Source organism: Macrosteles quadrilineatus, unplaced genomic scaffold, assembly GCF_028750875.1.
Source record: "Macrosteles quadrilineatus isolate MER2022 unplaced genomic scaffold, UCM_ALF_1.0 Scaffold_2__2_contigs__length_208266976, whole genome shotgun sequence".
NCBI classification, from domain to species: domain Eukaryota; kingdom Metazoa; phylum Arthropoda; class Insecta; order Hemiptera; family Cicadellidae; genus Macrosteles; species Macrosteles quadrilineatus.
Genome location: NW_026542595.1, coordinates 105778934 through 105802346, shown reverse-complemented (window position 1 = coordinate 105802346; position 23413 = coordinate 105778934). Strand labels below are relative to the sequence as shown.

General features: G+C 36.3%; 1 protein-coding gene across 2 annotated transcripts in view; it reads right to left on the bottom strand.

Annotated features, from left to right (window-relative positions):
* Nucleotides 1-5330: 5330 nt before the first annotated feature.
* Nucleotides 5331-23413, bottom strand: part of LOC128987077 (kynurenine/alpha-aminoadipate aminotransferase, mitochondrial-like) — a 59383-nt gene continuing 41300 nt past the window's right edge. For both annotated transcript variants that reach the window (XM_054407767.1, XM_054407768.1), the window contains exons 5-11: nucleotides 18733-18922; nucleotides 14899-15015; nucleotides 13958-14101; nucleotides 12532-12711; nucleotides 11078-11204; nucleotides 9200-9411; nucleotides 5331-5537 (exon numbers count right to left, since the gene is read on the bottom strand). In XM_054407767.1, the coding sequence (XP_054263742.1) occupies nucleotides 5484-5537; nucleotides 9200-9411; nucleotides 11078-11204; nucleotides 12532-12711; nucleotides 13958-14101; nucleotides 14899-15015; nucleotides 18733-18922 (1024 nt within the window). In that variant the 3' untranslated portion in view covers nucleotides 5331-5483. The remainder of the gene's footprint in view (nucleotides 5538-9199; nucleotides 9412-11077; nucleotides 11205-12531; nucleotides 12712-13957; nucleotides 14102-14898; nucleotides 15016-18732; nucleotides 18923-23413) is intronic.

The following is a 23413-nucleotide window of genomic DNA, read 5'->3' as shown; positions in this document are numbered from 1 at the left end:
GTTACAATAATATCGAACTGTATAAATCGATTTTCGAAATTAATATCGATATATCGAATCGAACTAAATACCGATATATCGAAGTTAACAGATGTTTTTACTGTTTTGGGTATCAGGGCAACAGAATGCTGTAGCAATCTTTAGCTATCAGCGGCGCGCTGACCTCCGGGTCACCATGTTTGATTACCAATCACTAATTTGTGCATTTGCCAACTTCTGTTATTCTGTGGAAAATTTTGTTGCACAGTGGACTGTTAACACCACGTGCGTCCTTTACAACATGCTCATGATTATCACTCATTTGCGTCAGCCAGAATCATGATAGATTGGGTATATTACTTGATGTCTCTGTTCAATCAAGCTGTGGTTTTGTGTTAGCTTCAGTGAGCATCTCCTTCCACTAACTTGGTGAGTAAAACACAATTTAAGAATTAGAATCGTTTTGAAACTTAAATATTTTTGAAACTTTAACTTTTTAAAAACTTATACTTAAATTTAATTTTGTTTTTACCAATAAATTCTTTAATCGCTTATATCTTGGAAACGGTAAGAGATAGAGCAAAAATAAGAAAATTTTTAAGAAATTCCATAAAGAAGGTTTACATACATGAGCTATATAATTATATAATTTTCATTCCTCTAGGACATGTTTGGGTTGGACCTAACTATTGACCTTTGCCCAATATGTAATATCTCCGTTATTATTTGAGCTATCGAGTTAAAATTTGGTATGCAGGACGGTGAGAGTCTCTAGTTTGTTTTAGTGCAAACAAAATTCGGAATGGTTCATAAGCTTGCACACTACACACGATCATGTGAATTTTTAAAAGTTGCCTTGTGTTTGGTTATTTACTAACCGATTTATATGAAATTTTGTACATATGTTAAGGACATAAAATACAGTTGACCCGCATGCAAGGATTTGAAAAAAAATCATAAATGTAGGACTTGGGCTTAACTATTTACCTTCACCTTACAATTAATATCTCCTTAACCGTTTGAGATATAGAGTTGAAATTTGGTATGTAGGACGGTCAGAGTCTCTAGTTAGTGTAAATGTAAGAAATTCTGCAACGCTACACTACTTAAACCTCATCAGCGGAGCTCTTGCCTCCCAGCTTCAGCCAGCTCGGTTCCAGAAGAGACAGTGTTTTTCAAAATTTCGTGCGCCAGAACAGACAGTGTTTTTCCTCAAAATTTCGTGTGCCAGAACAGACATTTACTCTCTACTCTCGTCCCACCCCACGGGTTGGGGTTGTCTGGACGTGAGGTTGAGAAGGCTGGTCGTGGTTGTGACGTCACCAGGCCCTGGTTGGATCGCGGCCATTCGTGGGTCCGGTCTTCGAACTCGTGACGCGGGATGTGGGTTCGGGGCTCGTAGGTCCGGTCTTCGTAATCGTGACGCGTCGTCTGGGTTTGTGACGGTATGATAGGCTGTCGCGGAAGTGTCAGGTCGTGCGACGTCAGGTAAGCAGTTGGCCGTTCTCCGCGACTCTCAAACATCGCGTGGGATTCGCGTTCCGTCGGTAGACCGGAGGGTACGGGGTACGACAAAATGTCTTCCCCGGTCGACGGGATGTAGGCCGGACGCTTTACCAACGCCGCGAGGGCTCGTCGAACGGATTCAGAATCAGCGTTCGGAGAGACTCCGAGAATTTCTCGCACGCTGGCCATCTCCTGGTACGCGGAAGGAGGTGCCAGCCACTGTCGGATTTGCGTATCGTAGGCTGTCGAGGCTGTTATCACCGTCGGGTTCATCGGCTGACCGATGCTTCCCAACGGTTTCTTCCAATAATCGCAAAAACGTTTGCGGAGCTCGGCGACGCTACCCTCAGTATCTAGATGATATTTACTCATCTCGGCTATCAGGAGCTGTTTGCTCAGAGTATGAATCCAGCCGACGCGTGAGTCGTCCAACGGTGATTTCGGGATGCTCTCCATCGTCGAAGGTATTTGGGAGATCGTCGTCGTGGTCGTGGTCGTCGTTGACGTTTGAATTCCCACCGTGGATATCGTCACGTGGCCGATCGGTAGCGTATCGGGTCGGGCAATAGTCGTCGGGGTACTCGAAGTCGTGGATTTAGTTTCTCCAGTCATTTCGTCTAAATTTCAAAGTCAAAACCGTGTTTTCGAGTCCAAATGTTCGGGCGCCAGAGATGTGACGCAAAATTCTAGGGGGGGAATAAACTGGTATTCACCTAAGTCAGGCTAGGCCTACCCTAGAACCGGCCACACTCAAATTTCTTCCCCGGAGTGCTCAGAAGGAGCCGAGAAAAATCCAGGGGTCGATACGAAGGTGTCACGGCTTTGACTGATCAATTTATTTAAATTTAATCGAAGGCTCAGAGCTCTAGAAGCGCTCAGGAAATCCTGCAGACGCTCAGTAGGAGCTATTTCATCCTCACCTTCGCTAGCGTGTTTTGGAGAATTTTGCCTAACTTTTGAATGACTCTGTAGGGCCAACGAGTATTCAATCTTAAGCCAGTATGATTCAATTACTCGTAATGAACTAGCTAAAAGTATAATAATTAGCTAAATAATTAGCTAAAAGTATAATAAGTAGAATAATTAGCTAAAAGCCTAGGTAAATAATATAGAATCGAATATAATGTAAAACCCAATCCCTACAGAGTCGTCGGGGCCTAATTAATATAATTGGACGGATAATTTAACGTGAGTGGTTTAAACTAAATTTAATACTAATTTTTGTAGCTGATTATTCAACTCAGCCTGCTCCCAAGACTTGGTTCTTTCACCCGCCAAAGACGGGGTTTAGAACGTAGACGACAAGTCTCGGGGTATTAAAACGTCGAATCGACTGGAGTAACTTAAGTAATAATTTAATCGTGAAACGAACTGAATAAACGTAATTTAATAGCCAATTGGTTTAAAAGAGCCGAAAAATATCCACCGCTAGTCACTGGCAGGCAGGAACTGGCGGGTTTTGTACGAGTCGGCGAGAACTAAGTTAATAGAATTTAGAAAATTATAATCGAACGTAGACGGATAAAATAAATGGCAGACGAGTATGCGTATGTTAGAAAAAGAATATTTAAAAGAAAGTAGGAAAGTCTGAAAACGTAGCTAACCTGAATCGGTATCGTATGGCGAAGTTAATTTCGTTGTGCGAAGAGGCTTCTCGTTAACGAGTCGACGGTCGAACAGCGAATAATTAATTCTTGTCCGGCTCAAATCCCGATTTCCTCGGCCGCGGCTCAAGCGCTGCGGTGGCGATTTCGGAAACTAGCCAACAGCTGATCGGGGATTCGCCTGTTGAGCCGGTCTAGTTGTCGTCTGTCGTTGGTCAACAAACACCATTTTGAGGTTAAGTGATGTTGTCATCGGCGTTAAATATTCGTAAAATCGGTCGTTTTAACTTTATTTGGTGAAAAGGATTGCTATTATGAATAAATATGTAGTTGTGGGTGTGTTCGTGTACTTCACTGTTATCAAAAGTAGGCCTACGTTCTTTGGCCCATAGCCCAAGCTAGGGCCAACACATAGGCCTAGGATTAGGATGTTGTGGATAAAAATCGGGTAAGTTATGGTGTTTGTTGACTAGCAATACGTTTTTACCCCCCTTAAAATTTGGTACCTCACATATAATCCCAAGATTTAGAAAATAATTTTGGTGACTACCTGATGAATAACTGGTGTCAGCCCCTAAAGGCAGGTTTACAGAGTATGGCCATCAAACTGGAGTCAAAAATAAAAAAATAGTAGCGAATCAAGGCAAGAATATTCTAGGTCGTCACACCTCTGGACCTTTTTTTGTCTATTTATCATAGACATGAATGGTCAGGTCGAGCAAACAACGCAACGATGATGGCCACAGGCTGGCAAGACCGTTGTCTTCCTGTTTTTCTTTTTTTTTTACTGGGAGTGTTAAAATTTAGGTTGTTTTACAGTTGGGCGTGGGAACTTAACAGGTTTATGTCAGGGCTGGGCAAATGCTTTGGTCTCTGAAGTGTTGTTGGTTTGTTCCTGTATTTTCAATTTTGTAAATTTCTATGTAGTATGTTGATTCAAAAATCTTTGAGCTGGTGTATTCTCCTTTTTTGTGTATAAGGGTGTTTGATCTATTTGTATTTTTGTAATATGGTAGTGTAGTGTTGTATATTCGTAGTTTTCCTTTTTATGATTTACAGGAGGTTTGGTTTAGAGTAGTGAGGGTATTAGGAAAATGTATTGTGTAGATTATTGGGTTTTTAAAGATACTTTTCATACATCCCTCAGATAACTATTAAATATAAGTTATCTTCTGTAGTAAGTAACAGTAAGAATTTATTACTTGGGAGTAAATAGTGAGTCTATACAAGGTAACAGTGTAGCAATAAAAACTTTCACTTAGAACCATGACTTGGAACTTTGGAGAGGATTTGAAAAACATGGTCCACTTGAACTGGGATCCTCTATTACATCAAAATATATAAATGGATCTCCTCTAAGTGATTTTCCAACAAAAACAAATTTCACAAATGTGGACACAAAAGTGCTGTCTCAGAATTAAAACCAGTTGAAAATAGAATCACATACAAAGGATTAACTAGTACTTATGATAAAAAACAAAACAAAATAAAGCTGTTAAAAACTAGGGGATTTAGGAATACACTTGCCCTCAGCATATGAAATGGCTAATCCAAAAGTAAATGCAGTTACTAGTATATGCTTGATATATGAAACTACGACTCGTACATACAAACCATCTGAATGATTGTTTTATAATAAGTCATCAGCTTTTCACAATAATTCAGTTATACAGCATAGACCCTAGACCTTACAATGTCAATATTGATTTAGCTGTTACTGATACTAGGCTGATAGTGATACTGTGTAATGCTACATAAATTATTAGCAGGAACTTATCAGGTTTATGTTATGGCTGGGCGAATGCTTTGATCTCCGAAGTGTTGTCAGTTTGATCCTGTCTTTCCAATTTTGTCAGCTTCGATGTTAGTATATTGATTTAAACAAAGTAGAGCTGGTGTAGTCTTCTTTATCAGGATGTTTAATATATTTATATTAAAAGATTTGTATAGTAGTTTTGTATATTAATAGCTTTCCTTAACTTTTGTGGATGGTCTATATACATACACTTGGTTTAGAGTAGTGCGGGAATTGGCAAAATGTATTGTGTGGATTATTGGGGTTTTTAAAGATAGTTTTCATACATCTCTCCGATAACAACTATAATAAAGGACAGTTTCTGTTAGTCTGTGAAACCCGTGGACCTCGTTAGCCGAAAACTAACGCTACGTTTGAACTTCACGTTGGACCAAGAAACTTTTAAGAGCTTATAAATTACGCACAAAATTGAACAAAAATGGGATTTATTCATTCACTGTCAAAATGGAAATATATGTGCTTATTTTAGGATAGGTAGTAATAGAACAGGATTATTTTTTTTATTATTCACAAGTATGACATAAACTGGTTATAGCACTGTTTGCAAAAATGTAGATTCCATAGTAGTTCAATCCTATTCAACATTTTTTTGTAGCTTGTTCTTTAATAATTTCTGCCAAAAGCTTCACTCCCTAAAACAAGAAAAAATCATTTTAAAAATACTGGCCTATTTAAGTAAGCAATAATTATGCAGAGGTGAACATTATGTCCAAATTTGTACACTTATCCTTAATCCTACATACATTACAAATAGACATTGATAGTTATATTTAGTAGAGAATGTCAGAGAAAGAGGCACCAGGAAGAACACTAAAAAACTGACCACTATCATGGGAGACACATGTTGTAATGGAGGATAGCCGAGGCAAACTAGGTTGATGACCTTTGGTCAGGCCTTGCAAGATGGGAGGCGTGCTGCAGGTGTTTATGTAAGCACTATGATGCTAGGAGGGCTTTTCACTAAGTAATTGTCTAGGTCAATAAATAGGTTACCTGAGGAAGGGAAAGGGAGCAGTTGTCCAGGGCAGGGAACTTAGGGGTGAATACTAGTCACTCTCTCTTAAGGTTAGGCTCTATGAGGAGGGTTTGTAAAGGGCAAGTTCTGTTCAAAAGGATTTGGGATTTCAGAGGGAATTTTCTGGTTTGTAGAATCTAGTAAAGGGAATTTTAATTTGGACCAGATACTTGATTGTTAATACCTTGTGCGGGAGTATATTTTATTTTAGTAGTAGAGCTACCTCCTGGATGTTTCCTACTAATAGTTATTCTTAAATCAAGTTTTAGTGTCAGTTTATTTAGATAAACATGGTCATCTTACTCAACAAAGTTAACCAGCTCTTGTCTAACATCTCCTCATACATACATCAAGGTTTTGTTAATACGCTCCCATGTGTATATGCAAGCTATCCTGAGGTTAGTTAATATGGATTTCTCGCATATCAAAAAGTGGCAGCGACCGTGAACAATTGGGACGATGGGAAAAAGAAAACCTATTTTCCCATTTATTTAACGGACACAGCCTTAGATATTTTTGAAAATCCGGAGAGGAAAATTGGGGCATGGACTGGTATGAGATTAAAAGAAAGATTATAGAAGTTTTTTTCTCCGGCTGAGTCACAGGAACTGATGTTGGCTAATTAGCTGATGTTAACTGAATTAGTGATTCAATATTTTGTAGATACCTGGCCCTCCTTTATACAACTTCGATGCTGGACAACTCCACAACAGAAAAAAACTGTAGGAAAACATTTCAAAATATGAAATGTCGTCATTTTTGATAAGACAAAGATTAGGGTGTTAGCTGTTTAGCAATAGGTTTATTAGGTAGTTTAAAGTTGTTTATTGGAAATGTATAGCTTATCTTAAAAGTAAAGATATGATATAGGTTTGTCAGGTATTTAAAAATTGACTAGGGATCAGGCAGGATAGCTATTTGATAAATTAAAGTTACAAATTTCAAAAAGAGCCTTAGAATTTTAATGTCTAGCCTTAGGAAAATTGGATTAGGAGCCTAAGAGAGGGAGGCATGATAATAAGTTTTACAAGAATATAGCTACGTGGAACTGGAGGCCTAGTTATATCCAGGAAGAATTAGGAATATGTGATAAAAAGGAGAAAAATAATTGCAAAAACATAAAATTATCACTTTAGTTTTTTGTGGTGCGTCAGCTATTTCTATTTAAAATAAGGTGAGAAGAAGAACCAACTATCTCCATGTCGGTAGCACAAATAAATTAGCGAAACTGAGAAGAGTTTCTTTATCACAATTAATGCCATTGTCAAGAGGGGGACGTAAGGTCGCCCTTTCTTGATTTTCAGATTTTCCTCAATCTTTCATTGCTTGTGGAGTTTTCACTATTATTATTTTTAAAGCTGATAGCTTCAAAGTCATATTTTAACTTGTGCTGGATAAAATGGACATCTCGTTGTTCACTTAAGTTGGAGGGGGGTGGGGGGTTTAAATATTTATATACAGTATTTCATTCTTGTATTGTATTCTAAAATTTAATTTATTGTATATGGGGAGAATTTTTTAATTCTCATTTAAATCTGTTGTTGTGGTTTATATCAACTGATGTGGAATATTTTCTTGTAAATATCCTTTAAGGCGTTTTGTTACTGAGTGAGAGGTTTGGCCGATGTAGAAGCTGGGTCAATCATCAAACGTGATTTTGTAAATTCTAATCTTATCAGTTGTACCAATAAGGTTGTTGTTTTGGCTTTTCAACCAATCGGATAACTTTTCGGTCTTATACAATATTGTTAAGTTGTTCATTGATAGTTCTGATACCAAATCATTACTAAGAGAAACAATATTTAGTGCATACACATTTTTTACCAATTACTTTGGAATCTTTGGGTGTTTTGTACATGTTTGTTTACCAATCAGTCAATCAATGAGTTGTAAATGTTGAAGGCTGCATGTATTTGAGTATGTTTACATCTTTGTCTCAGTTACCTCGGCTAAGTGTAATGGAATAATCTATGTACACAACAATTGGACACAGAAAGTTTTGAATTGTTTGTGGGATTGGATGACTCGAGTATTGTTTGAGATTTAGTGGTAGGTGTTCTATACATGTATTGAAATCGAATCTGTCGACATATTTGAAGACACTTAGAGAATTAATTGCATTGTCTGTTTCCTACTCTAATGTGAATCTTGTGTTCTTGTGGATGGTGTTCAGGCAGGTTCCAAGTACATTTACCTGTTGTTTATAGCCTCTAAATAAAATGTCATCTAATTAACAAAACAAAATTCTTAGTTAAAACTTAATAAGTCTTCGATCGGAGACTTTTGCCATCCACAAAAACAATAAATTCATATAAGCAGAGGAACTGATAATGTGATTAATCTTTTGATCTCAGTGTTTTCAAATATGTCGACCGATTCAATTTCAATACAGATCACCTACCACTACAACTCAAACAATACTCGAGTCATCCAATCCCACAAACAATTTAAAACTTTCTGCGTCTATTTGTTTTGTACATAGATTATTTCATTACACTTAGCCGAGGTAACTGAGACAAAGAAGTAAACACACTCAAATACATGCAGCCTTGAACATAAACAAAAACTCATTGATTGACTGATTGGTAAACGAACATGTACAAAACACCCAAAATCACAAAGTAATTGGTAAAAAACGTGTATGCACTAAATATATTGTTTCTCTAAATCATGGTTTTGCATCAGAAATCTCAATGAACAACTTAGCACTATTGTATAAATTATACCTAAGACCGAAAAATTATCCGGTTGAAAAGCCACAACAAGAACCTTATTGCTACAACTGATAAGATTGGAATTTACAAAATGACGTTTGATGATTGCGCCATCTTCTACATTGGCTAAACCTATCACTTACAAAACGCTTTAAAGAAAATTTACCAAGAAAATATTACTCACCAGTTGATACAAACCACAACAGATTTATAAAGGAAATAAAAAATTCTCTTCTTTTTAAATCAAGTAAATTATAGGAATGCAATAAAAGAGTATGAAAATATATTACATAAAATGTTTTATGTATTTACGTTTTATGTGCGTTTTTTATGTTTTGTCCAATGGATTTACTGAACTGCCCAACTTGGACAGATCAGTAGGGTTACTAATAACCTTGGACCACTTGACAAAGCAAGGTATCAATTAAACCATTTTTACTTTTTTTTTGTGATTCAAAGGCTATTTCGCCATGAAATTTGACAACTCTTAACTAAGTCTCCTCACTAATCTCAAAAACAAAGGTACTTAACAATGTACATACTTAAAGATATTTGTTAAACTCACTTCATCCATTTGAGCAGGAGAGGCCAAAGAAAATGAGAGTCTGATAAAGTTGTAGGTCGCTGGAGGGACTTCTCCAGTGAAGGGATGTCCTGGAACAATCAGAAGACACTTTTCCAGGCAGTGTTTGGCTGCAAAATTCCAAGTGTCCTCCAACAACGGGACTTGCAGCCATAGAAACATTCCTCCTGAAGAAGCATTCCACTTGGCTAAACCTGAAAAAGGGAAAGAATCACGAGATTTGTTATATTCCCTTTAAGTGAAGTAATCATACTATTAACGTCTTCAAAAGGCGGAAAGAATAATTGACACCTTTCAAATACTTATATTGTCAGCATCAAGTGAACTCAGCTCTTTTCCAATCTAGGTCTGAGTGTAGCTGTGAGGATACGAGGGAAGTTTGGTCAGGTGCAAAAATATAAGATTTAGTTTGCTAATGTTAGTCACATCTCTGGCGAAATTACCACAAGAAAAGAATAATTACTTAATACCTTTGAAAAAATTAATAGTATCTAGAAAGAAAACGACAATATATAAAGAGAACATAATTCAGAAATGGAAGAAGACAGCGACAATACAAAAGTACTGAAATACTTACAATGATAAAGGTACATATTTTGAGGTAGACATGATAATATTAAATATTTAACTGTTCAATTTCATCAGTTGACTTGGATAAAAGTCACTTTTTACGCTCGTCATTGCTCGTTTGACAGGTTGCCGAATGAAACTACAAACTTTGAACAATTAATTTATTATAAACTTAACTTCCGACTTACTTTAATTAACAAAAATAATCCAATTACAAATGTATAACCCACCATCATACAACATATAACAAATGTTTTAGCTAAAAAGTAAAATAACAATCTTAGAGTAGAATTCGCGACAAAACTTCACAACGTTAAATTAGACATTATTGTGATTGATAGATTTAATTTTAGAAAGAAGGGAGAAAGGTGACGTGGAATTTAGACCGACAGAAATTAATTTAGAATTTGGACTATGATCAGCTGAGTTCACCTCGTTCATAGCCATATCGGCCGTAAAGAGGCGTCAGCCAATCAGCTTTGCAGCTATGCCGCATGACGTCAGTTGGCTCACCGTAAGGTGCTGCTTCCTATCGGTCACTTGGGGCGTTAAAAAAACTAAAGTTGCACAGTTACTTGGTTCAGCCACGTGCCGTGACACTTCCGAGAACATTGGCCCCAACCTAGCACTGAGTCTTGGTCGCCGGAATATTCCATGGGACTACGGCGTTGATGCAGAACTTGAGAGGTTAAAAGAGTTCATTATTACAGACCCTCCTTCTATATTTGGAATAAAAATAAGCTTTCGTGATAGCATTGACAGGGTTTCATGAGGGTGTAGATAAAAAACCTCCACAGATGATTATGTAATTGGCCTGGGAGTCTTAGGGGCCGTCAAATCAAATCAAATCAAATCAAAATACTTTATTTCGTATAAAATAGACAATATTTACAAAATGTAATATATGCAATAGAAATAGGTTTTAAAATGTATTACTAAAAATAAACAAAATTAATCCCACATGGGATAACCCGTGCGTGGGAGTGAGTCGTATGATGTTTGATTAGAAAGAATTTAGAAGGTTTGATAACAAAAAACAGGTACTTCTAATAATTACTGTGCGGGCTAGACTCCAAAGCGCCAGTAAGCTGTTACTCAGTATATGAGCGTCACGCTCATATTTCACAGCATCAGGCTGTGATCGGCACACTGTAGTTGATATCAATTGAGCCAATACAACTCCTTAGATACAATTAGTCTACAAAAATAAACACCTCGCTCTCGACCATGCTTTCTAGCCTACTCTCAATTAAAATACATTCAGTGTATACAGTGTTTATTATTATCTACCTGTCAGATATTTATCACAAGCGGCCAACATAAGATCTCTCCTCTCCCTGTAAAACGCTCGCACATTTTGTATGTGTTTAAGATACTGGTCGTATCCCCAATGGTCGAGCAGCTTACTCACCACCATCTATGGAACATTAATTTAATTATTAACAGAGATAATTTGAATCTAATCTAACAATCTTTATTCAAATTGTACATACATACCAACATAAATAGAGTGAGTCACAAGTTTCTGTACTAGAAAGTACTAGAAACACAAACACAACTTTTACAGATTTACAGTGGTTAAAAAACTAGAGATATCATATTTCTAGTACTGTAGTGAATTAGAAAAGACTGAATCAGATTGTACTTTCAGTATGACCAGTTTGAACATTATTTATTATCAATAAAAAACAGTCAGTTTAAAATTTCCAAAAGATTCTTCTGATAGAAGCTTTGGACTGTAATGTATTCTGTTGGCCAGAACCTTTTAGCTGTCCTCAACTCCTTCCCTAATAAGCTGAGTCACCTAACGTAATGATGGTTTCACTTTCATAATTTTAAAATGTAGTATTTTTTATTTTAGACCACCCCAGAGAAGGAAGAAGAAATTAACATACCTGGTTTGTTATATGACAAAAATTAATTTTGAATACCTACTTGCCAACATGTTAAAGAAAATTGAAATATTGCCTACAATTCTAACAGATATTTTAGTACCCTGATGATAACTACGGACAGGGAAAGATAGTGCATGCTCACAACCGCAAGTTCCCAATTCTTTACACTTCCGCTGCGTCAGAATTCTCATATGCAACCCACAAATGACACAATGAGAAGGGAAGAAAATTTTACTAAAGGAGAACCCGTTTCTAGATTAAAGTAATAATTTTCTTGATTATTAAAAATTAATTTGAGTCACTTTACTACATTTTGTTACTCAGAGAGTTTGAATATGACATATCTATACTCAAACACAAATGCGTGGAGGGAAAATAGTGGATATTAGCAATCACAAGTTTCCCATTTTGCAACCCCCTGCTCTCCTCACCCAACTGTCCTACGCTCCTCGGTTCAGTGGTCGTAAAACACACCAACGTTTTGTGTAGTTTTTCTGACACCTCTTGTCAGCAAAAGAATTCACGCTGATAAAAACAAAATAGAAATGGATGAAAAAATACTTTGTGACACGGCAAAAATATTATTAAATTGCAAAATAATGCTGACTGAGTGGCAACACGTTTCTCTTACTCATTAACCAATAGCAGGGGCTATGGCTGAAATGTACAACTATAGGTTAGTATCCAGGGTATTTATAACTCATTGTGAATGAATCCCTGACCATTACATTTATAAAAATTGGAATCGGTATCCTTATACGACCCAACATTCAATTTCATAAAGTTGAAGACAGTTAACAAATTCAAACTGTTGTTAGTCATATAGCCTAAAACCACAAATATTCTTGCCTGTGAAAGAGCGGACGTGTGCAGAGTGGAGACCTGAAGATGAAGTTCTATCTGTCTGATCAAAGATGAAGGTCCTGTAACGTAGCCAACTCTCAACCCGGAACTGAGAATCTTGGAGAATGAGTCTAGTCTGATCACTCGTCCCTCGACATCCATAGACAGCAGACTTGGAATGTTCTCCTGTATCAGTTCACATAAGAGGGTACTTGAATAGAGGAATACAAATAAATGCACACATAGAGGTATCACTATGGAAAAAATATGTTGGTGTGGAGAACCATGCTTGCTACCCTCAAAGTTTCGAGTGAAGTTGTGTTGCTCTGGAATTCTATCCCCTTAATATACAGCATCATTTCATCTTCTTCCATTTCTTCATGTAAGCAATGGAAGAAGATGATAATGTGAAACTACCATTTACAATGAATTTTCAACAACAAAGCAGTAACTAAGATTATAAAATAGTAATTTGTGAATTGTTTTTTCTACGTGCAAATTTCCCTATAATCATAAAAAAATTTTATAGAATTTTGGTTTCCTTGATGATCATGATGACAATGAATGATTACAACCATAGACAAATAGAATAATCATATACCGACAGCAGTGCTGCGGTTAGCATATCGCGCTAGGAGTGCCGTGTAGTTATGGTACACACCGCTACACTCGCTGCAGGCGAGTAGCCATATGCTGCCAGCAGACGCTGCGTAACTAAAGGCACTCCAAGTTGCACATTGCGGAACCTTCCTGTGACAGTCTATATTTATTCTATTTGTCTGTGGTACAACACTTCATCTTAAAAACTTTGCCTGAGCTCCAAAACAATGCCAATGCTTCTGACAAACCTACTCAGCGTCTCCACCACTTGTACCGATTCATAGCCCTAGGGCTGCCTCTGCCTGGAGGATGAACCACAGCTACTTTGGGCAACATCATTTCGGAAATGAAACTCAACAGTTGCTGACAACACAACTATATTTCAAACCCAATAAGTAAGACAAAGAAACAAAATAATTGCTTGATCAGCATCGTACGTGTTATTAAACAAAACCAAAATAATTTGTAGCATAGAGCTTAAGTAATATCATAAACACCAATTTGAAAGAAGTCAACTAGCCAGAAAAATGTAAATCGTTATCTTCTAACTGGTTCTCATTGTTTTTGGAAAAGGCCTCTAATAAACTTATAAACTTTACTATATCTCTGTGATTTATAGCTGGCAGATCTCTGATAAAGGTAAGCCTAAATTCATTCAGTAAAACGTCATCAACATCATTAAAGCCAACATTCCAAATTGATTTACTACACTAAACCTAGCAAATCACAAAACTGCAAACAATGTATTAGAATGGTACTAGTTAATATTCAAATTATATTCGTTCTATGAATTAATATAACCTAAGTATTAGTTTATCACTATTGAACTCACGTCTAAAAAGTGCAATTGATAGTACGGGTCATCCTCCAATATTATAATGTTGTACTCGCAAGCTATCTGGTAGATTTCTTTCCTTCTCTCCAGAAGAAGATTCCTGCCGGTTGGGTTGCAACCAGTTGGGTTAATGTACATCAACTAAAAACAGTATGAAGATTTGTTATTTTACATCTGTATTCTGAGGTAACTTCAAGCTTCAAGCCAAAAATTAACAACTTTATAAACCAAAGACAAATCTGCTCATAATGGTTTAGGCTGCATTGGTAATCAAAAATATAAATTTGGTAAGCAAGGTTAAATACAATTAACACTTGATAATTATACTGTAATCAAAATAATCAGTGCATAAAGTGCTCTATAATACAGTGAAATGATTTAGGTAGTATTGCCGTGTCAAAGACTTCTGAGACAAGATTTTTTTAAGGAGGTAGAATTTGAGTTCCCAGTCAGAATCAGGGATTGGATTCATGTCAGTCCATTCAAAATAGTCAGCTGAGATCTGAAAATGACTTTATGAATGTTTGTGTTGCTGTACTGCATTGCATTGGTACTTTATTGGTTACACAGCTTAGGATAATTAAGTTAGTATTACCTGGACCTAAGAAAATGTTGTGGGGAGTGAAACATCCTCTAAAACATCACAAATAATAGTAAATCATATATAGTTTAGTAGTATAATCCTCGTAAACTATGCTGATGGATAATCATTTTCCTTCGACAAAACTCCTTTAACTTAATGATTTCAAAATATTTTATGCCTAAGGTAACTCATTATAAGTACCCATAACAATCATAAAATATTTTTTTTTTTTTTAGATTTAGTACGGCTAAATACTTTTACTTTTCAATACTTTTCAATGAAATGGCGACCATAAAAAGTAGGTATTTTAAGCCAAGTATGAATAAAGCTATATCCTACCAAACAGTTATTGTACCTTAGGCATTTTCTTGTTTTTCTGCTTCCGTTCTTGTAGTATTTGCCGGAGTAGAGTGGGTTGAATCCCGTCTTTGTCCTGCTGCATGGCGATGTATTCTGGCTTGTAAGCTCTCAGCTGAAAATTTGTTACTACAATTAGTGTCAACCTGGATTCAAGCAAGATAATTCTCCTAAGTGATACTATTTCCCCTGCTAAAGGCTAATACCACCGCGGATGCACCTAGACTGCTAGCCCCAGTGGTGAGGAAGCAACGGTATTGGCAAGGGTGACTCTGTTACTTCCCCGTAGTGCAGGGGGGGAAACGCCTTTTCGGTGGGCTTAGCACTGATAAGGTAGGCGAAATCAGAGAACCCGAACCCGGTCCTCCAAGGGCATGTGGGGGTTGAGCGTCGGGCCAACAACTCACCTCGGAAAACCACCAAGTTACGAAAAACCAACACCATGCCTCGGACACAGGACGGATTACACGGAATGAACTTCGGCTACCCTTTAGGACTTTGAGACTTGGTACGTGGAATGTCAGAACACTAGCAGCGCCTGGAGCCATAGACATTCTATCAGAAGAATTAAATAAATATGAGATGGATCTAGTGGCCCTGCAAGAAACAAGATGGCCATTGGCAGGAAAGCTAAATACCAAAGATTACATTGTTTACTATAGTGGCAATGAAGATGGAAGTTACCAAAGAGGAGTAGGTTTTGCTGTAAGCAGGAAGATTGAGAGTGCTGTGATATATTTTGAAGCCAAAGATGAAAGATTATGTATTATTAGGATTAAAGGTAAATTTAAGAATATATCTGTAATGTGTGTTTACGCGCCTACGGAAGATGCGGAAGATGATATTAAGGATGATTTTTATGAAATGGTGGAGGAAGAATATAGGAAACTTCCAAGTTATGATACTAAGATAATGATGGGTGATTTTAACGCAAAAATTGGCAAAGAGCAAATATGGAAAAATGTTGCAGGATCACATAGTCTTCATTCAAACAGCAATGATAATGGAGTGAGACTTTTGAGTCTCTCGGTAGCCATAAGCATGAAGGTAATGAGTACATCTTTTCCAAGAAAAGACATACACAAAGTCACATGGACATCACCAAATGGAAAAACTAACAACCAAATAGATCATGTTCTAATAGATCTCAGACATTCTAGTCATATTACCAATGTACGTAGCATAAGGAACGCAGAATGTGGGTCAGACCACTACCTTATTCTAGTCAATCTACGACAGAGAATTAAGATAGAGAAACTAACAAAACAGAAAACTGCAACAAATATTAATTTTGAAAAGTTAAGAGAAGAAAGAGTAAGGAAAGAGTTTCAGCTTAAACTGTCTAACCGTTTCCAAGCATTAAATAACCTTGATCAGGAAGACTCAGAGGTAAATAGAATTGAGAAGGTTTGGAAGAACATCAAAGAGACCCTGCAAGACTGTGCAAAAGAAGTTTGTGGGAAAAGGGAAAGGAAAAACAAAAAACCATGGTTCGACGAAGAATGTAAAGCTAATGTCTTACAAAGGAAAAAAGCAAAAGAAGTCTGGCTCAATAAGAAACAAGAAAGAGATAGAGAAAACTACACAAAAATCTCAAGAGAGACAGTAAAGGTACTTCGGAGGAAAAAAAGAGAATGGGTAAACCAAATCTTAGAGAAAGCTGAACAAGACAGGACAGCAAACAACAGTAGAGACTTCTACCGATCAATAAGATTTTTTAGGAAGGGATACAGTCCAATGCCATATGGGATTAAAAACAAATCAGGACAACTGGTGGTGCAGAACAAAGAAGGACTACAAATATGGCAGGAACATTTTAAAGATCTTTTGAATGTAAGACAGTCTGAACAAGAAGAAGAAGAGGAGGAAGTGTACCAGAATGTAGATCCAATTGTACCATACCCAACAATTCAAGAAGTAAAAACGTCCATCAAGGAATTGAAAAATAATAAAGCCCCAGGGGAGGACTCTATCCCATCGGAAGTAATCAAAGCAGGAGGCACAGAACTGGCAAGGGAGATCCACAAACTGATCATTGATATTTGGGACAACGAATTGATTCCGAATGAATGGAAGGAAGCAGTTATCATTCCCATTCACAAGAAAGGAGACAAAAAAGAATGCACCAATTACAGAGGAATTTCCCTCCTTAACTGCACCTATAAAGTATTATCAAAGATTTTACAAAAAAGACTAGAGAAGTATACATCAAATATCATAGGAGACCATCAAGCCGGCTTCACAAGAGGAAGATCAACCACGGATCAAATTTTTATATTGAAAGAGGCAATTGCAAAATATTATGAATTCAACAAATCCTTTCTCTGCCTTTTCATTGACTTCTCCAAAGCATACGACTCGATCACTAGGGGAAAACTCTGGAAAGTAATGGAAAAGTATGGAATACCTAAAAAGTTAATAAATCTATCAAAGTCAACTGTTTCAGGATCTAAATGCAAGGTTAAAGTCAATGGAGAATTCTCAGAGGATTTTGATATAAATACTGGTGTGAGACAAGGAGATGGTTTGTCCCCATTGTTATTCAACCTAGCTCTGGAAGACTCTCTACAAGAATTACAAAAGCTAGAAGCTGGAATTACTATGGGAACCAACATTAATATCCTGGCATTTGCAGATGATGTGGCACTTGTGGCCAAAAACGAAGAAGAACTAAAAGTTATGGTCTCAAAACTCATAAACCACACTAAAAAAGTTGGCTTAAATATCAATGTAGACAAAACCAAGATAATGGAATGTGGAAGAGCTATCCAATTAAATAATAAGAATCATGTAGAAATAGAAGGACACAAATTTTATAAAGTAAACAATTTCTCTTACCTAGGAGTAATGCTGACAGATAATAATGAGGAAGACTCTGAAATTCAGCAAAGATTAAATGCAGCTCATAAAAGTTTATCGGCATGCCACAAATTGTTGAGTTCTCGCCTACTCTCACAGAAAACTAAAATCCGTATATACAAAACTATAATAAGACCAGTATTACTATATGGCTCAGAGAATTGGGTGATAAGCAAGAGAACTGAGAAACGACTTATAGTGTTCGAAAACAAGATTCTAAGGAAAATCTTTGGACCAACCTTTGAAAACGGAGAATGGAGAGTTAAGCACAACAGGGAGTTGAGAGAGTTGTACAGGGACCCAGATATTGTGGCTGAGGTGAGAAGTAGGAGATTGAGATGGGCAGGCCATGTGTTAAGAAAGGAAGAGGGATCCTTAGTGAGAAACGCCCTAAACAACAATCCCGAGGGTAGAAGACCTCCTGGAAGGCCCAAGTTGAGGTGGAGAGATCAAGTGAGAAGAGATCTGAGAAGAATGGGAAGAAGAGAGGATGAAGCAATGGATCGTGCAGTCTGGAGGCAGTGTGTTGGCGAGGCAAAGTACCTCCTTGGGTACCAAGAGCCACGGCAGTAAGCAGTAAGTAAGTAAGTGATACTATTTACCAGCCAAATCAGCTACAGGATCAAATCAAATCAAATATTCTTTATTTGTAGTTTCATCAAAAATTACAATGACGTCATACTGAATGCAAACTATTCAGATTTAGTGTTTCCTAGTTTACACAAACACCCCCAGGATGCTTCCTAGCTCGCAGTTGCAATCTCTAATAACAGGTCATGAACCAAGCTTACTTAGGCTTACCTCTCACTGATACAACCCTTAATACTGCCAAGCTATACTTTAAAACTAGCAGTGGTACCACAACACCCACAATTCTTGTTTAACACACCAGCCAATGTGAAGACAACCTTTCTTGGGAATTTATGCTTGACAACAGGTTATGAAGAGCCTAGGACCTTGTTTGAACACTTACTGCGTCAGCTGAGCCAGGGTACACAGGTATAGGAATGATGATCGGGTCACCCTCGTCCAACAGAAGGTCGAAGGCTGAGGCCATGGGCTCACTGCCACCACAAGTCACTACCAGACCAGTGTTTGACCAGTCTTGTGGTCCATGAGCTTTGTCTTGCAGTTCTTGGAGTTGCCGCACTAACTTAGTGTGCCTGTAAATAGACAATATAATTTACAAATTCATTGAGAACAGTACAGGGGCATAGGATATTTACAATTAGTGGTTTTAATAGGTAACATGGTTGGTATGTTGATTACAAAAACAGACCATATTTTAAAGTCATATTTGGATGAATTCTTTTTCAGCGTAGAAGGGGTCTTTCCAACAGCCAGTATTGTGATTGTTTGCTGTTACCACTCTAATCTTAGCTATAAATACTGTTGATTAGATTATTGTTCACATCTTGATGGTTGATAGTATGGTGTTCAAAATGTTGGAAATTTACTCTCCTATTTCTGCTTTTTTATTTCTTAATGCTTTTTGAGGAAATTAGCACTTGGGGTTCTTTAGACAAAGAATTGAACTATATCAACCAATGATCCTTGTATCTTTTTACGAGTATGTTTGATATCTATTTATTGTTAGGTACTTATAAACTGGAGTAGGTGTTATGAAATGGTGTGATGAGATTAAATGCAACAAACATATTTATGAATTTATTGGGTATAATAATAGCCGATGGCAAGAAGGAATATTGATAGTGTTTATGTTAGTTAAGGGGTTCGTTAAATTCTTGCAGGAGGTTCTCATAAGTATTGAGGATGTTTATTTCCATTAAGTGGTACAGTGAGTTCTAGCAGTGCTGTAGAGAGGAGCATTGAGACTGTTTCTGTTCATTAAGTGGTTTATTGAGATCTTGCATGACGTTGAAATACCTACTAAACGTCATAATTTCTATAAATTAATACAAAGACTTCTTTTTGTTGTGTACCTGGTTGTAAACAATTTATCAAAACAAATATATTTATAACAATAGTATCTTTTGAGTTGAGTACGTAATGTTTTTTTGCATGAGTAACATTTTTTGGAAACAAAGCTGACTGAACAAGATATGACTGCCGATTGCTTTAACCAACCTTCTGGGAATGTAACTGACAGCTTGCAGACCTTTTGCATTCACTAATTTCTATTCATAGAAACACCACTGTGTTGTACCTGTTAAAGGTTGTATACTTAAAGGTTGTTTCTTTATCCTCAGTTGTCTTTTTTTCAACTTGCATGAGCAAATTGGCATCTGATGAACCAGTCCCTTTCCATTTGTTCTCCGCCTGTACTTGGTTTTCAGGTTTTTTAATGTTACTTTTCCAATTAAAAATAATACATTTACAACAATTGTCATAGAATACATGCTAATAGTCTCGAGTCATTTTTCTTCTGTATGAGTCACATGTTTTGATAAAGTGCTGATATAATAAGATTCTGATAACCATTTATGGTGTTGATGGCTTGTGAGTATATTTCTTGATGCTGGATAAATCACAAGTGTAGATCTCCTTTCCATCTATTATTTTGAAGCTTAGGACACAATCACTGCATGAGTTTTGATTCATGTACATATTGAGGGTGTTAATTTCCATTGATTTAACTTCAGATGTTGGATATTCACTTCTGGGATAAGGCTCTAAGAGGTTTTGAAATAGTTTTTCCATTGAGTGGGCTTTTAAGAGATTCCATGATGTATTGAAAGAGTTTATAGGTCAAGTTATCATTAACATTTAATTAACAACACATTCAATACATTGCATTCAATGATTGGAGATGTGTTTGAAGGAGTATTTTAAAGGGTTTATTTCCATCAAATGGCACATAGAGTTCTTAAAGAAGGTTCTAAGAGGTTCTAAAATAGTTATTTTTATTGCATATGTACATTTTTTATAGCTTGGTTAATATAAAAAATATAATATACAACAACATATAATTACAACAACAGTCTCTTTTGATTTGGTATTTGGTTCTGGAAGAAGAAGAATTACGGCGCTTCCTCAGAAGCAATCTCAATGGTCTCGATTTCTTCCTTGTCCTCTGTTAAACTATAGTTTTACATTACTTTTATTGATGTTGAAAAATGCACTGTAATTCTCTTAAGAGTTGAGTACGGTACATAATGTCCTAGGCTGGAAATAAATCTGCCTGAACAAAATTTGACTGAAAATGTCCGTTACCAACCTTCTGGGAATGTAAGTGGCAGCTTTTAGACATTTTAATTTCTCCAATTTCTATTCAAACAAACATCACTGTTAGTGTATCAGAGGGTCGCATATTAAAGTATATACTATTTGTGTAGCTTGGTTCCGCTTTGATTCGTCTTGTCAACTCACGTGGGCGAATTGGCAGCCGATAAACGAGTCTCTTTCCATGTGTTTCTCATCTTGCTGTACTTTGCGACTGCAATTTTCGATGTGTTTGTTAAACATGATACATGTTTATGAACAATGCTGATAATTATTTGATATATTGCATTATTATGTATTATACACATATGTTGGCCATTTCACAATAAAGTATTAAAACTAATAAAGCATAATATTTAATACAATAAAAATATATATGTATACACGAGCCGATAAACGAGTCTCTTTCCATGTGTTTCTCATCTTGCTGTACTTTGCGACTGCAATTTTCGATGTGTTTGTTAAACATGATACATGTTTAGAAACAATGCTGGATGAACAAGAGATGACTACCGATTCCCGTTACCAACCTTCTGAGAATGTACCTGACAGCTTGCAGATATTTTGCTTTCTCCAAAGTCTTTATAATTCTGTTCAAAGTAACATCACTGTTAGTGTACCAGTGTTAGGTTTTCTACTCAAGTGGAGTGAATTGTTTGTATTGAATTTGAGTGAATAGGGTAGAGTAATTTAACCTCAGCGGACGTATAGCGGCATCACTGCCTGCTGGTGATGTCCATTGCTGGTTTGGGTATTTGTGTTGTCCACTCTTATGGGCAGATCGCTGTCATGTAAATGAGTCTATTTCCAAATGTTCCTTCACCTGCACTGTGTGAGGGTAATTTCTCCTTTTATTGTCTATGCGTTTCCAATAAAAAATAAAACAAAAATAATTACAACAACAGTCTTGTTTGATTTGGCATTTGGTTCTGGAAGAAGAAAAATTACGGCGCTTCCCCAGATGCAATCTTAATGGTTTCTTCCTCATCCTCTGTAGTATTGTAATTTTACATTAGTCTTACTGATGTCATAAAATGCACTGTAATTGTCTCTTAACACATTGAGCCCTAAGGGCCCTAACAGGGCTTATATGCATATATACTGGGCATTTTTGTATTAATTCAAACATTTCAAACTTTTTAAGTTTTATTTAAACACCACGATCTATACATCAGTTTAAAGAAAAAAACAAGAGTATTAAGAAAATATAATATGTTATAGGGTTATTAAAGAAATTTATTTTCTTTATTTATTTTATAAAAAAACAATAAACATAAAAAATAGAAAAATAGCTACGTCTGAAATAGCTAGTCTGAAAGAGTTCATATAAAATTGATCCCAATGTTTTTATTTATTTTTTATGCATACATTAATAGGTTCATTTGATCCTTATTACCAAATAAAATTAAAAAAAATATTTTAAAGGAAATAATTATATTGTACATTATTATATATTATATCGATATTTTTGCCATTTCACAATAAAGTTTTAAAAGTATTAAAGCATAATATATAATACAATAATAATATATACATAGCATAATAATGCTAGGCCTAAAATAAAATAAAATTAAATAAAAAAATAAAAATAAAAAAAAAATATATTTATTCAAAAAATATGAAAAAATGATGCCCGATCTATACTCGGGCTTCGTTCTCAACGGCATCGGCGGCACCCTGACCTATACTTGGCCATAGGGTTCAATGTGTTAAGAGTTGAGTACATAATGTCCTAGGCTGGAAATAAATATGGCTGAACAAAATTTGACTGAAAATATATATATTTATTACCAACCTTCTGGGAACGTGACTGACAGCTTGAAGACATTTAATTTTCTCCAATTTCTATTCAAACAAACATCACTGTTAGTGTATCAGAGGGTCGCATATTAAAATATATACTATTTGTGTAGTTTTGTTCCGTTTTGATTTTTCTTGTCAACTCGCATGGGCGAATTGAGAGCCGATAAACAAGTCTCTTTCCATGTGTTTCTCATCCTGCTGTACTTTGCGACTGCAATTTTCGATGTGTTTGTTAAACATGTTACATGTTTAGAAACAATGCTGTTTGAACAAGAGATGACTACCGATTCCAGTTACCAACCTTCTGAGAATGTACCTGACAGTTTGCAGATATTTTGCTTTCTCCAAAGCCTTTATATTTCTGTTCAAAGTAACATCACTGTTAGTGTACCAGTGTTAGGTTTTCTACTCAAGTGGAGTGAATTGTTTGTATTGAATTTGAGTGAATAGGGTAGAGCAATTTAACCTCAGCGGACGTATAGCGGCATCACTGCCTGCTGGTGATGTCCATTGCTGGTTTAGGTATTTGTGTTGTCCACTCTTATGGGCAGATCGCAGATCGCTGTCATGTAAATGAGTCTATTTCCAAATGTTCCTTTGCCTGCACTGTGTGAGGGTAATTTCTGCTTTTATTTTTTATGCGTTTCCAAAAATTTTTTTTATAACAA